Here is a 14,514-nt window from a genome sequence, read left to right as displayed (position 1 = left end):
ATTGGGGGGACACATAATTAACTCATGATTAGATTACGTGATATATAGACAGTGGCAGCAAGGGGTTATGGGAAAAGAAAACAGATTAAAGTAAGGAGGCCCAGAAATGGTGGGGGAGGGACTACAAGGCCTCATTGAGCAGGTGATACTTGAACCAAGACTTAAAATTACTTATGTACAAATTAATATTAGAAATTATAGCAAAACTGTCTTTAAAGCTATGTACTCCAAATTATGTCACTCCAAAGCCATAAGCTGGTCCTAAACACTGGAGAGTGGTTAAGAGATAGACTCTGGAGCTGCATAAAGGTTCTACTCCTCAATCCACCACTGTGTGGACCTGGACAAATTACTTAACTCCTGTGAGCTTCACTTTCTTAATCCATAAAACAAAAAATTTTCACCTACTTAACAGGGATATTATGATTAAATAAAATGATACATATAAAGTCCTTGGCATTCCTGGTACATGACAGGTTATTATGGAAGAAAGGCAACCTATTATGTTGGTTCCGAGGACAAGCACTGGAGCCAGGCTGCCAGGGATCAAAGCCTAGTTCCACCAACTCTACTGCTTTAGTCTCATTACTTAACTTGCCTCAGTTTACTCATCTGGAAAATTACAATAACAGCACTTACCTCATAGATTACTGTGAAATATAACCTCTTAAGAATATGCCTTGTCCATAGCTAGTACTCAATAAATGTTAGCCATGTAAGTAAAATTGTAATTAGAGCATCTATAGTATTTGTCATTTCAGCCAAGATACCTTTGTCCAGGACAAATGCTAAACCAGAAAAAAACACTGGACAACAGGTAAACCAGGATTATCTTGAACAAACCAATATATATGGTGACTTTCATTATGATGAACCATATGACACAGATTAAACTACATGCTGTATCTTATTACACACACTGAGCCCTGAGAAGGTGCCACAACACTCTAATCAGGGCTGTATTCTCAGAGCTTAGCATAGTACCTAACACAATCTCAGTAAGTATTTGCTAAATGGATAAATCAGTTTCACCTAAACAAGGAAAGCTTTAAGAAAGCCTTTCAGACATTGCTTTAAGAAACAATTATTTTAGGCTGGGTGCAGTGGCTCACGCCTGTAATCTCAGCATTTTGGGAGGCCGAGGTGGGTGGATCTCGAGGTCAGGACTTCAAGACCAGCCTGGCCAACATAGAGAAACCTCAACTCTACTAAAAATACAAAAATTAGCCAGGCATAGTGGCGGGCACCTATAGTCCCAGCTACTCATGAGGCTGAGGCAGAAGAATCACTTGAGCCTGGGAGGCGGAGGTTGTGGTGAGCTGAGATCACACCACTGCAGTCCAGTCTGGCCAACAGAGTGAGATTCTATCTCAAAAAAAAAAAAAAAAAAATTATTTTAAGAAATTTATATTAAGAAATACAAATAGTACGAAATAAATTAATAAACTCACTTTTGTAGATTTCAAAAAAACTTTTTAAACTAATTAAATCGAATTTTTTCACACAGACCATAAGAACTTGCTTTTACAACTATTCTGTTTATGTTGCGGAAGTTCTTTGTAATGGAACTGGTCTCATAATCATTTTATAAACCAAATAATTCTTCAACAAGAGATAAGAGAAACACTGTGAGATATAAACCACCACAAAATAAAAACTGCATTCAAAATTATTGCAATCCTGTCTGGAGTTAGGCTCCCAGAATGACAGCATAGAACGAAACAGAAGATTCTCACTCATAGAAGAGGATATTTTGCATTTACACAGGAGTAATCTCCATAGACAATTATAATAAAACATGTTCAAAGAAAATTATTAAGTTTACCTTCATTTCCATGTAAGGTGGATCACCTTCCAACTCTGCTTTGTCTTTGGCCAATTTGGCTTTTCGCTCTTCGATAAATTCATCCAAATTATCAGCCATTTTGCAGATTCTTTTAAAAAAATTTCAATGAGCATATCTGTATCACAGTATTTTTAGCCTAATTATCAACATGTAGACTTAGCCCACATTTAGTTTTCAATCTCACTTATCAAATTGAGAAATTCAAACTTAAGATTGATCATAAATACGCCTGCCTACTGCCTCTCCCAACTTCCCCAAAAAGCCTACAATATACTTTAAAATATCTGAAATAAAAAGAAAATGAAAAACTACCACCACCCTCCATATACACCCCCTCCCCGGCAAAAAACAAAGGCAAGCAAACAAAAAGTTCTTTAAATCCTTAAGCCAAAGCACTTTAAAAATAAATAAATAAAATAAAAAGTTTTTTTTAACTATTGGGAGATAATTTCTGACTTACAGAGAAGTTACAGTAATAATACCAAGAATATACAAAGATTCTTTATTAATTCCCTATTAAGATTTTGCTCCACTTGCTTCATCCTTTGCTTGTGCACACAAGGTCATTCTCTCTATACACACAATTTTTTCTAAAATTATTCAGAGAATAAAGTACATATATCATAGCCCTTTGCCCCTAAGCTCTTCAGTGTGTGTGTCTTAAGAACTGGGTTATTTTCTTATATAACCTCAACATAATTATCAACTTTTGTAACACTGATTTTTTAATCTATTGTCCATATTCCACTTTTGTCAACTGACTCAATAGCAGCCTTTAGAGCCTATTTTCTCTAATTCAGGACCCCATCTAAGTTAGGTATTGATTGCATTTCCCTGTTATATCTCTTTTGCCTTATTTAATTTGGAATATCTCTCTCTACCATCTTTTTGTCTTTTCCCAATTTACACAGGTGAAAGAATCCTGTGTAATAGAACAACCTTTACAATAGAACATCCCTTATCTGGGATGTGCCTGATGTTTCTTCATGACTAAATTTAGATTATGCATTCTCATCAGATATATTAGGTGAAATTTCAAGGTGTCACAAAAAGAAGGCACATGATATTTACCTGCCCCTCGTTAGTGATAGTATTTTTTATCATATGGTCAAGATGTTGTCTAATTTCTGAACTGCTAAACTGTTCCTCAAAGTATAAAGTACCATATTACATTCCAATGTATAAGAATGTATGTGGGTTGTAATGACAATTGCAATTTCTACACATTCTTGCCAAGGTGTGATATTTTCAGTCATTTTTATCTTAGTCATTCTATTGTGTATTTAGTGGCATCTCTGTGAGGTTTTAATCTGCATTTCTCTGAGAACTATGATGTTGAGCATCTTTTCATCTATTTATTTACCATACATATAATCATTGGGAAAGTATCTACTCAGATCTGACCTTTTGTTAAAATTAGCTTTTCTTTCTTTCTTTTTTTTTTTTTTTTTTTTGAGACAGGCTCTCACGTTGTTTCCCAGGCTGGAGTGCAGTGTTGCCATCATAGTGTACCTTCTGCCTTGAACTCCTGGGCTCAAGCAATCCTTCCACCTCAGCCTCCTGAACAACTAGGACTATAGGTAAGCACCACCATCCCCAGCTAGTTTTTTCATTTGTTTGTTTATTGCAGACACAGGATCTCACTATGTTGCCCAGGCTAGAGTGGTATGATCACAGCTCAATGTTACCCATTCAATTCCTGGACTCAAGTGATACTCCTGCCTCGGCCTCCTAAAGTGTTCGGACTACAGGCATGAGCCACGAAGCCCAGCAGGTTGTTTTATTACCATTAAATTGTAAGATTTCTTTATATATACTTAATAAAAGTCCTTTATTAAACTTGATTTATTTTTACAAAGCAACATTTTACAAAACTTGCTTTGTAAAAATATTTTCTGCCAATCTGTGCTCTGTAAGTTTTCTTGATATATTTTTAACAGTGAAAGTTTTAAATTTTTATCAAGTCCAATTTAACAATTTTTTCATCAGTTTTTTAATTTATTGTTTATACTTTTTGTGTCCTATCTAAAAAAAAATTTTTTTTTTTTTTTGAGACTGAGTCCTGCTCTGTCGCCCAGGCTGGAGTGCAGTAACGCAATCTTGGCTCACTGCAGCCTCCGCCTCTCGGGTTCAAGCAATTCTCCTGCCTAGCCTCCTGAGTAGCTGGGACTACAGGCACATGCCACCACGCCAAGCTAATTTTTTTGTATTTTTTGTACAGATGGGGTTTCACCGTGTTAGCCAGGATGGTCTCGATCTCCTGATCTCGTGATCCGCCTGCCTCGGCCTCCCAAAGTGCTGGGATTACAGGCGTGAGCCACCGTGCCCAGCTAAAAAAAATCTTTGCCTAACCCAAGATCACAAATATTTTCTTTTATGTTTCCTTTTAGAAGTTTTTAGTTTTTTCTCTTACATTTAAGTATATGATCCATTCAAAGTTAATTTTTGCAAATCTGTAAGGGTCAAGACTCAACTTTTTTGCATATGAATAGAGTATTCCAGCACCATTTTTTGAAAGGACTAACCTTTCTTCATTTAACCTAGAATTTTTTTCCAAACACATCTTCCAAAGTCCCATGAAAGTTAGCATCTAATTGGGTACGTAGAAAAAAAAGAAGCCACTAATGATCAACGTTTTAAGGCCTGGAAGCTAAATGTGGATAGAATCTTGGACAGAAGTAAGTCAGAGCAAGTTGGAAGATTTAGAAAGGTTTGGTTTACATATGTTAAAAAGTTGGAGCTAGTAGGATGTGCTACTGGAAATTTCCAGTAGATGGTTATAAATTTAAGATTCAAATTCAAGAAAATGAACTACATTAACTATGTATTTTAAAGATAACAGTTGAAGCCACAGTAAATGAGCACAGACAGGGAAAAAGAGAGATGACCCAGAACTAAACAACAGCCAGTGTTCACTTGAGGGAGTGACAGAAGAATTGAAGCTGGGAAAAAAAAAAAAAAAAAAGGAATAATTAAATAATAATTAAAACAGGGACATGAAACAAACCCAATCAGCATAATTAGTTGAGGAAAAGAGGAGAGATACAAAATAGAACTAGTGAACAGTATCAAACGCAAGCAAGTTAAAGAAAAAAAGCATCCACTGAACTTAATGTTTGGGATAATAATAATTTGTAAAATATATATATATACACACATAATTGTAGAAAAGCAGGCTTTACCTAAAAGAATATGTTGAAACTTATAACTGGTAAACAGTACCTAATGTAAACTTCATGCTATTATTTACTACCAAACGAAACACTGATTTTAAAACATAGCTTTAGGCTGGGCTTGGTGGCTCACACTTGTAATCCCAGCACTTTGAGAGGCCAAGGTGGGATCACTTGAGCGCTGGAGGTCAAGACCAGCATGGGCAACATAGTAAGATCTCATCTCTACTAAAAATAAAAATAAAAAAAATTAGCCAGGCATGGTGGTGCATCCTGTCGTCCCAGCTATTGGGGAAGCTGAGGCAGGAGGATTAGATCACTTGAGCCCAGGAGATCAAGGCTACAGTGAGCTTATGAGCATGCCACTGGACTCCAGCCTGGGCAACAAAGCAAGACCCAATCTCAAAAAAAAAAATTAAAAATTAAAAAATATATATATTTACATATATAGTTTTAGCAAAATATATTTCAAATCAACAAAAGTTGATACATTCTGGTCAATTTCTTTTGTTGTTTTTTGTTTTTTAGAGATGAGGTCTCACTCTGCTGCCCAGGCTGGTGTGCAGTGGCACGATCATAGTTCACTGTAACTCTGAACTCCTAAGCTCAAGTGATCCTCCCACCTTGGCCACCAGAATCACTGGAATTACAACTGCCAGCCATCACATTCAGCTTATTTCAGCATTTTTTTTTTTTTTTTGAGACGGAGTCTCGCTCTGTCACCTAGGCTGGAGTACAGTGGTGCAATCTCGGCTTACTGCAAGCTCTGCCTCCTGGGTTCACACCATTCTCCTGCCTCAGCCTCCCGAGTAGCTGAGACTACAGGTGCCCACCACCATGCCCAGCTAATTTTTTTGTATTATTAGTAGAGACGGGGTTTCACTGTGTTAGCCAGAATGGTCTCTATCTCCTGACCTCATGATCTGCCCGCTTTGGCCTCCCAAAGTGCTGGGATTACAGGCATAAGCCACCATGCCCGGCCTATTTCAGCCATTTTTAATTTGCTAATAGTCACAAAAGATTCTGCCTAAATCTTTCTGAAACAAAGATTTCCTAAATCCTAAAAATTCTGAACAACTCAACAGCAAACAAGTTATCATGTTTAAAAAAAATCAATCCCTAAAATCCTCTAATCTTCCTAAATATTCTATGTCTTGATAGGAATAAAATGATGAGATAATGCATATATTTTGCTATAGAATTTTGCACAGAATTTAAACAGAAATATCATTTATCTAGGCTGGGGGCGGTGGCTCACGCCTGTAATCCCAACACTTTGGGAGGCTGAGGCAGGTGGATCACCTGAGGTCAGGAGTTCGAGACCGGCTGGCCAACATGGCGAAACCCCGTCTCTACTAAAAATACAAAAATTAGCCAGGCATGGTGGTGTAAACCTGTAATCCCAGCTACTAGGGGACACTGAGGCAGGAGAATTGCTTGAACCAGGTAAGTGGAGGTTGCAGTGAGCCAAGAGCATGCCACTTCACTCCAGTCTGGGCAACAGAGTAAGACTCCGTCTTAAGAAAGAAAGAAATGTCATTTATCTAAAAAGAAAAAAAAGCAGTAACATGCCACCTTCACACGGAACTAAGGTTTCCATACAACCTATTAACAATTATTAACATGTTCATTTACATGTTGGTCTAACCAGGCTTTGAAAGATCTCCCTTTTGAATTTATAGATGCTTATACATATATATATATATTTTTTTTTTTTTTTTTTTTTGAGACGGAGTCTTGCTCCGTTGCCCAGGCTGGAGTGCAGTGGCGCGTTCTGGACTCACTGCAAGCTCCGCCTCCCGGGTTCACGCCATTCTCCTGCCTCAGCCTCCCGAGTAGCTGGGACTACAGGTGCCCGCCACCTCGCCCGGCTAGCTTTTTGTATTATTTTTAGTAGAGACGGGGTTTCACTGTGTTAGCCAGGAAGGTCTAGATCTCCTGACCTCGTGATCCGCCCATCTCGGCCTCCCAAAGTGCTGGGATTACAGGCTTGAGCCACCGCGCCCGGCCTAGATGCTTATATTTATCTTTACTGTAATTATTTAACATTATAAATTATAGAACTGATTTTAACTTGCAGTAATCAAAAGTACAAAAAGTACCAATAATAAAACATACTTTTAAACAACCATAGTAAATATAGCATATGCCATAACTAAAACGTAAGCTTTATCCGAGATATAAGTACATTTCTAATCACTTCTAATTTTGTCCTATATCTAATCCAATTAGATTATAATGACTTTAATATTAAAGAGTCAAAGACACTAATGAGTCTTCTCCTGGTAATGATCTCCAGTCAAAGACCACCAGGAAAACTACTACAGTTAAGTTGGATTTACTACTCATTGCATTAAGGAATGCACAGAGAACACACACCCTGGGGAACCCTGTGGTATTGTGGTAAGAGGGTATTGGAAAAGACTTATATGTGTTGGGTGATTTGGGAGAAGGCTTCATTTAAGGAAGTGGAGTTTTGCTCAGGATTGAACACTGTTGGAAGTGGGGTTAATTCTATGATGGTACCACTCAATAAATCTAAAATATAGGGGGAGGCTAATGCTGTAACTGGTAAACAAGCAGTAGACATTCACATCAGCTGGGAAAGGGAATGTTTGGTATCTTGTGTCTTGGACAACATTTGTCTGTGTTTGGACACAATGATGGAATGTTTTTGTCTTGATCCATCATAGACACAGAGTGGCCTTATCTGATGTTGACATTCTGTACAACAGTTTATCTTCAACAGAAAAACACAAAGTTACTGTGAATGCCAGGCTAGTTTCTAGCAATACTAGTTTCTAGATGTCAGATGTCACGGCCATTTTTCTTTTTCTCACTCCTAAAAGCATGTGATAACTTACATAAAACATATTTCAACTACACAATTATTCAAGAATTACTTGGTGAATCACAGAGACAGGGTTAATAAATATGGCATATGTACAATATACAGTAAGAAAGTTTGTAATTTAAGGATTAAGTTGCCAAAAATAAATCAGCTGAAAGAAACCTAAATGAGATTATTTATATCTCTGACACTCTACAATATAAAGTCACTCACAACTTTTTTCAAGACATCATGGCCAAGTATTATTTCCCCAGTAGCTGTGTACATAGTATGTAGATAATAAACAGTTCTCAGGAAAACAGTTTAATTGAAAGAACTGGGTTTGAAATATATTTCCATCACTTACTGATCTCAACGTGAATGACCTCAAGTATGTTCCTTAACATACCTATAGATTATGCCTAATCTATAAAACAGAAATATCATTTATTCTAGTATATTATGAAGAAAAAGCAAAATAATGCATATAAAAAGTATGACAGAGAACCTAACACTTGGAAATCAACAGATCAGGCCAGGCGTGGTGGCCCATGCCTGTGATCCCAGCACTTTGGGAGGCCAAGGGGAATGGATCACCCGAGGTCAGGAGTTTGAGACCAGTCTGGTTAACACAGCAAAACTCATCTCCACTAAAAATACAAAAATTAGCCAGGCATGGTGGCACACCTCTGTAGTCCCAGCTAATCAGGAGGCTGAGGCAGGAGAATGGCTTGAAACCAGAAAGCAGAGGTTGTAATGAGCCCAGATCATGCCACTGTACTACAGCCTGGATGACAGAGCAATACTCAGTGTCAAAAAAAAAAAAAGATCAATTCTTTTATTGTTTATTGTTGTATCTTTATAGTCTTTGCATATATGAAGATTTACCTCTTAAAAACAGAGCCTGTGGCCGGGCGCAGTGGCTCACACCTGTAATCCCAGCGCTTTGGGAGGCTGAGGCTATCGGATCACGAGGTCAGGAGATCAAGACCATCCCGGCTAACACGGTGAAACCCCATCTCTATTAAAAATACAAAAAAATTAGCCAGGCTTGGTGGCAGACACCTGTAGTCCCAACTACTCAGGAGGCTGAGGCAGGAGAATGGAGTGAACCCGAGAGGCAGAGCTTGCAGTGAGCCGAGATCGTGCCACTGCACTCTAGCCTAGGTGACAGAGCGAGACTCTGTCTCAAAAAACAAAACAAACAAACAAAAAAACAGAGCCTGCAAACAAAGTATGCTGAGATTTAAATCATCAATAATTGATACTTGGTTATCATAATCTATACTAACTTCTCTAAATCTTAACCTTTGGCTCGTTATGCTTATCATATAGATATAAGCAGACCAGAGCATACCCATTCTGCTAAGTCTAGTCAAATCCAATAAACAGAACCCAGTAAGAACTGAGTTTGCCCAATTCCTTCTCCCAAATTCATCAGTCACAAAAAGATGGGAAAATGTTGCTCCTATCCTTTTCCCTCTCAAGGACTGGAGTACAAATTTCCTTCCCACTATGGGAGCATGAGAAACGGAAAATGACTCCCCTCCTAAAGCAAGACATTGTGCTAGAGGCTGGCGTGATCAAAAATATAAAATGTGGCCGGGGCATGGTGGCTCATGCCTGTAATCCCAGCACTTTGGGAGGTCAAGACAAGCAGATGGCTTGAGGTCAAGAGTTTGAGACCAGGCCGGCCAACATGACAAAACCTCATCTTTACTAAAAATATAAAAAATTAGCTGGGCGTAGCAGGAGGCTGAACCATTGCTTGAAAACGGGAAGCAGAGGTTGCAGTGAGCCAAGATCACATCACTGAACTCCAGCATGGGTGACAGAGTGAGACTCTGTCTCAAAAAACAAAAAACCAAACAAAAAAAACCAATGTGTACATATGTATATATGTGTGTATATATGTATGTATGTATATATGTGTGTATATAAGTATATATGTGTATATAAGTATACATGTATACGTGTATATATGTGTATATAAGTATACATGTATACGTATATATATGTATATATATGTATATATATAAACATGATTCTTGTCCTCAAATTTGGACAAGATAATGCCCCCTGCCACAGCGGCTGACAGGAGCTAAATGTGAGATATCCATAATGGATGCACTGGAGATATGAAGAAAACAATCTAAAAATGTCTAGAACTCAGAATAGAACCCAGGCTGGAAATAAAGATCTAGCAGTATATAAAATAATCATTAAGGCTGTGGGAGAAGTTTTGCCTGGAAAAAGAGACCCTAGAGTAGGGGAACAGGACCTAGGTGTCAAAGTGTGATAACATGTGGGGTAGGGGGAGGGGCCAGTGAAAGAGCTTTAGAAGACAGGGAGGGACAAAGTGACCAGGACAATGTTTCTCACTTCTCATCCATCCAGAGATCTGTCTACCGCATGAAAGGTTCTCCATCTTTCTCCTGGCAGATGGCATCCACATGAGCAACTTCCTCCCATGGGTACACCCAAATTTTGACAAATTTCCCTAATATTGCTAACATGTAAAAACTGTTGCTGGGGGAAAGAGGGAGGCTGGGAGACAGGATACAAAGAGAGAGTGAATAAATATATAAAACCATGTTGAAGTCTTTCAGCAGCTACTAATAATACACCCTTAATGGTGATAAAGGGCAATAACATAAATTAGCCTTAGGGTTATGCCAAATTGCTGAAACACTTGCTCAAACATCCTTGCCTGCCACTCAGAAAAGTACATCAGAACCTAAGTCAGAATGATGTTAAAAGGATAATCTGGGGCTGGGCACGGTGGCTCAAGCCTGTAATCCCAGCACTTTGGGAGGTCCAGACGAGCGGATCACGAGGTCAGGAGATCGAGACCATCCTGGCTAACACGGTGAAACCCCGTCTCTACTAAAAATAATACAAAAAGCTAGCTGGGCGAGGTGGCGGATGCCTGTAGTCCCAGCTACTCGGGAGGCTGAGGCAGGAGAATGGCGTAAACCCAGGAGGCGGAGCTTGCAGTGAGCTGAGATCCGGCCACTGCACTCCAGCCTGGGCGACAGAGCGAGACTCCGTCTCAAAAAAAAAAAAAAAAAAAAAGGATAATCTGAAATCTGCTCAAATGTGTAACAGTTAAATAATATTTGTCTGAAAGCTTCATTTGAGAAAAACTGTACCGAAAGTGGCCTGTTTCAATTTACTCTGTCTAAACGCACCCACTGCCTCCCAGAAGGCTATCTGGCAGAAGACCCAAACGTGGCCTGGCATGTGGCTCAGGGCCGTAATCCCAGCATTTTTGGGAAGCCTAGGCAAAGGCTTCTGACTTGAGGTCAGAAGTTCGAGACCAGCCTGGCCAACAAGGTGAAACTCCTTCTCTACTAAAAGTACAAAAATTAGCTGGGCGTGGTGGCATGCACTTGTAGTTCCAGCTACTCAGGAGGCTGAGGCAGGAGAACTGCTTGAACCTGGAAGGGGGAGGTTGCAGTGAGTCCAGATGGTGCACTGCACTCCAGCCTATACAACAGAGCGAGACCCTGTCTCCAAAAACAAAACAAACAAACAAACAAAAAATTGATCCTTGTGGAGCATTTCAGTAGATATTTAATCACCAGAAAGCTAGCGACCTCCTAGGGAGAAGAATGATACGGAGAAAATACCTCAGTAGCTCCCATGGAGCTTGTTAACATGACAAGTCATTCTTTCACACAGAACAGAGCCTAAATAACTTGTAAAAGGCCTAAATTAGCATTTTACAAATTCCTATTGGTTGCTTTTAGGCCCCTGCATTTTCCCTGGTGTTTGGAAACCAGGTGGTGGTTTACTTCAGAATTTAGTCTTCCCCGAAATCCTAGTTAAGCGTCTTAATCCTACAATCTTGAGAGCTAGCCTCTCTCAAAAGATGAGTTCCATTAATAACATGTACTGACAACTGGATTCAAGTCCCACGTAAGATTCCTAAAATCAAGGCAGTTAGAAACAAGAGGTTCAAGCTCAAGCAATCGGGCAATCACGGGGGGAAATACGGTAACAACAATACCGAGCTACAGTGAAGATTAAGTAAGTTTTACTAGCAAAGCAGTGCGCACAAGCACTCCCACGTTAACAATAACAAGCACCGAGGGGCTAGAAAGGCGCCTGGGGAGGCTTGACAGAGCAGGGGAGGCCTCGCAGTTGGGTAGAGGAGGCGCGTGGGAACCAAGGCACTGCTCGCCCTCAGGCCCTGGAGGTGACTGACTAGGAAGCGTCAGTGCGTCGTCAGGCAACCAGCTAACAACAACACCGCGGGCGGCAGCGACCACGGTGGCCCAGGAATCCCGACCGTGTAACCAGGGCACCTCCCCGAACCCGGCAGCTGCAAGACCCCTGCTCACAGGAACTCCCGCCCCCAACCCTCATAACTCAGTCAATGGTGCCCGCCTCTCGGCCGCGAGACCCCAACTCTCCACACCCGTAACTCGGGCACCTCCCCCACTGCGCCCAACCGCCACGATGCCCCCTGCCGACAAGAAACCACCCCCCTCTTCCACCCCCAGACTCCAAAGCCTGTAACTCCGGCACGTCGCCGGCCTAGTTGCCTCGAGACCTACGCCCCGAGGGAGCCCCTGCCCCTACCCCCGCTCCGGGGCCGCGAATGCAGCCCCAGGACTCTCCACTCTCAACCCACACCACACCGCACGACACCCCGCAGCTCACGCTCCCCATCCGCGGCTGGCTGACTCTTACTCAGGGGAGCGGGCTCCCTGAGACCGGGAGACGAACAGTGCTCTACAGGATCGTCGCGAACCGAAAAGGTAGCAGCCGCCACCTGGCGCGGAAACAGCGCGAAAAACCTCCGGGCTTGGGCTCCGCCCCTCAGGCCCAGCCCTCCGCCCGTCCTTCGCCCTCCGCCCTCCGCCTGGTGCGGCCCCGCCCTCACTGCAGGCGGCCGCGCGGCAAGACATCGCCCCCTGCTGTCCCGGAGGCCGCATAGCTGCCCGCTGCTCTCTCGGTTCGCCAGCACCCTGGCAGGGGACTTGGACAACCCGTTCTCCCGCTTTGCCCAGGGGCTATTAAACCGTGGGGGCCACTTCTCAGGCTAAATCTACTTCAGCCTCTCCAACCTCCCATGCACCAGCCAGCTTGGGAACAGTGTCAGAGCCTGGAAAGAAAAATGGGGAGGTAGTGAGAGGAAAAATGTTGGCATACCTCTCAGGGCGTTACTCTAGCCCAGGAGTGTCGTCAACGTTGGGTCCTGGGCTTTCCTTATCATTTTCAACATGTTATTCAGTTCACCCCAATACAATAGCATATGGCCATATGCTACTACTAGAAAAGAGACCTCTAGTTTCCCAGGAGAGTGGAACTAAGGGTAGGTATTAATGTACTATTTTACCCTAAATTTCTTTGTAAGATGGTTTTAAAGCAAATTTTCTTCAACTGAAAGTGCCAAAACAGCAAGCTGTGGTGTGGATTCGATAATTCCAATGTTTTTGTCTTAACTGATTATTACAACGCATTGTAACAGTTACAGAAGCACCTACAGAGACTTAAGAGACATCATGGAAGGAATGGTCATTGGAGTGTCAAGAAAGAGTTCGTGGTCGATCTCACTGGACTGTATTTTTAAAGATTAATATGAGTTCCCAGGCAGAAAATGTAGGAAAGAGCATTTCAAGCAATGCTGACCACATATGCAAAGCCAAAGGAAATATATTTGCATTGCTAGAACGAAAAGTTTCAGGGGGGACTAAAGAGAGATGAAGCTGGAAGAGGTGCGTAGGGGCCAGGTTGTTAACAGCTGTGGTGCTATCTTTTCTTTTTTCTTTTTCTTTTCTTTTCTTTTTTTTTTTTTTTTTTTCTTTTTTGAGACTGGCTCTGTCTCACAGGCTGGAGTGGCGCGATCTAGGATCACTGCAACTTCCGCCTCCTGGGTTCAAACGATTCTCCTGCCTCAGCCTCCTGAGTAGCTGGGTCTACAGGCGCACACCATCACGACTGGCTAATTTTTTTGTATTTTTTTAGAGACTTCACCATGTTGGCCAGGCTGGTCTCGAACTCTCGATCTCAAGTGATCCGCCCGCCTCGGCTGCCCAAAGTGCTGGGATTACAGGCGTGAGCCACTGCGCCTGGCCTGTGATGCTATCTTTTCAGGAAAGGAAAAAAAAAAAAAAATCTTGAACACCTATGCTAGGTGCTAGGAGATAAAACAAGGAACGCAGACCTGCTCCCTGTGTCTTGAAACTTAAAATCTTGCATGGATGGAGAAATGAGATGGAGAAAAAAGAAAACCTAAAACACGTAAACTAATTTAAAAAATAATTGAACATTGTATTAACTGTAGGAAGAAAACAAACCAGTTGCCGAGATTAATTACGCTTTGGGAACAAATGCGGTTCACAGGAGTACCAAAGATTTAACTGTAACCTATTATAAGAACTGAGTACTGGACATTTTCAGAACAGTAATGGCACATAATTCACAGCAGTGCCAAAGATTTAACTGTAACCTATTATAAGAACGGAGTACTGGACATTTTCAGATCAGTAATGGCACATTATGCATATGTAGATGTTAATTTTTACCGACACCCAAAAAGACATGACAATAGCAATCAAGGAGTACCCACTGCCTCCTGGCATCGATAGAAAAAGCCCATCTGCAAGTTAAGTGCCAAGCCACCACGAGCCCGTTAGCTTTTACGCATGTGCAGT

At 41.3% G+C, this 14,514-nt stretch overlaps 1 protein-coding gene across 50 annotated transcripts in view; it reads right to left on the bottom strand.

Annotated features, from left to right (window-relative positions):
• The window catches only part of CSPP1 (centrosome and spindle pole associated protein 1), a 130,516-nt gene extending 117,858 nt beyond the window's left edge, over window positions 1-12,658 (bottom strand). For 39 of the 50 annotated variants that reach the window (XR_012416455.1, XR_012416458.1, XR_012416457.1 and 36 more), the window contains exons 1-2: window positions 12,548-12,658; window positions 1,826-1,934 (exon numbers count right to left, since the gene is read on the bottom strand). Coding sequence is in view for 34 of the 50 variants with exons in the window: in XM_045399110.3 (XP_045255045.2) it covers window positions 1,826-1,924 (99 nt within the window). In the remaining 16 variants the exon portion in view is untranslated. Of the gene's footprint in view, window positions 1-1,825; window positions 1,935-8,737; window positions 8,871-12,547 lie in introns of all 50 variants that reach the window. The other 11 variants (XM_045399117.3, XM_073998913.1, XM_073998910.1 and 8 more) reach the window with 1 other exon arrangement.
• Window positions 12,659-14,514: the final 1,856 nt, after the last annotated feature.

The sequence above is a fragment of the Macaca fascicularis genome, chromosome 8, assembly GCF_037993035.2.
Source record: "Macaca fascicularis isolate 582-1 chromosome 8, T2T-MFA8v1.1".
Taxonomy (NCBI): domain Eukaryota; kingdom Metazoa; phylum Chordata; class Mammalia; order Primates; family Cercopithecidae; genus Macaca; species Macaca fascicularis.
This window is presented reverse-complemented; position numbering and strand designations above follow the sequence as displayed.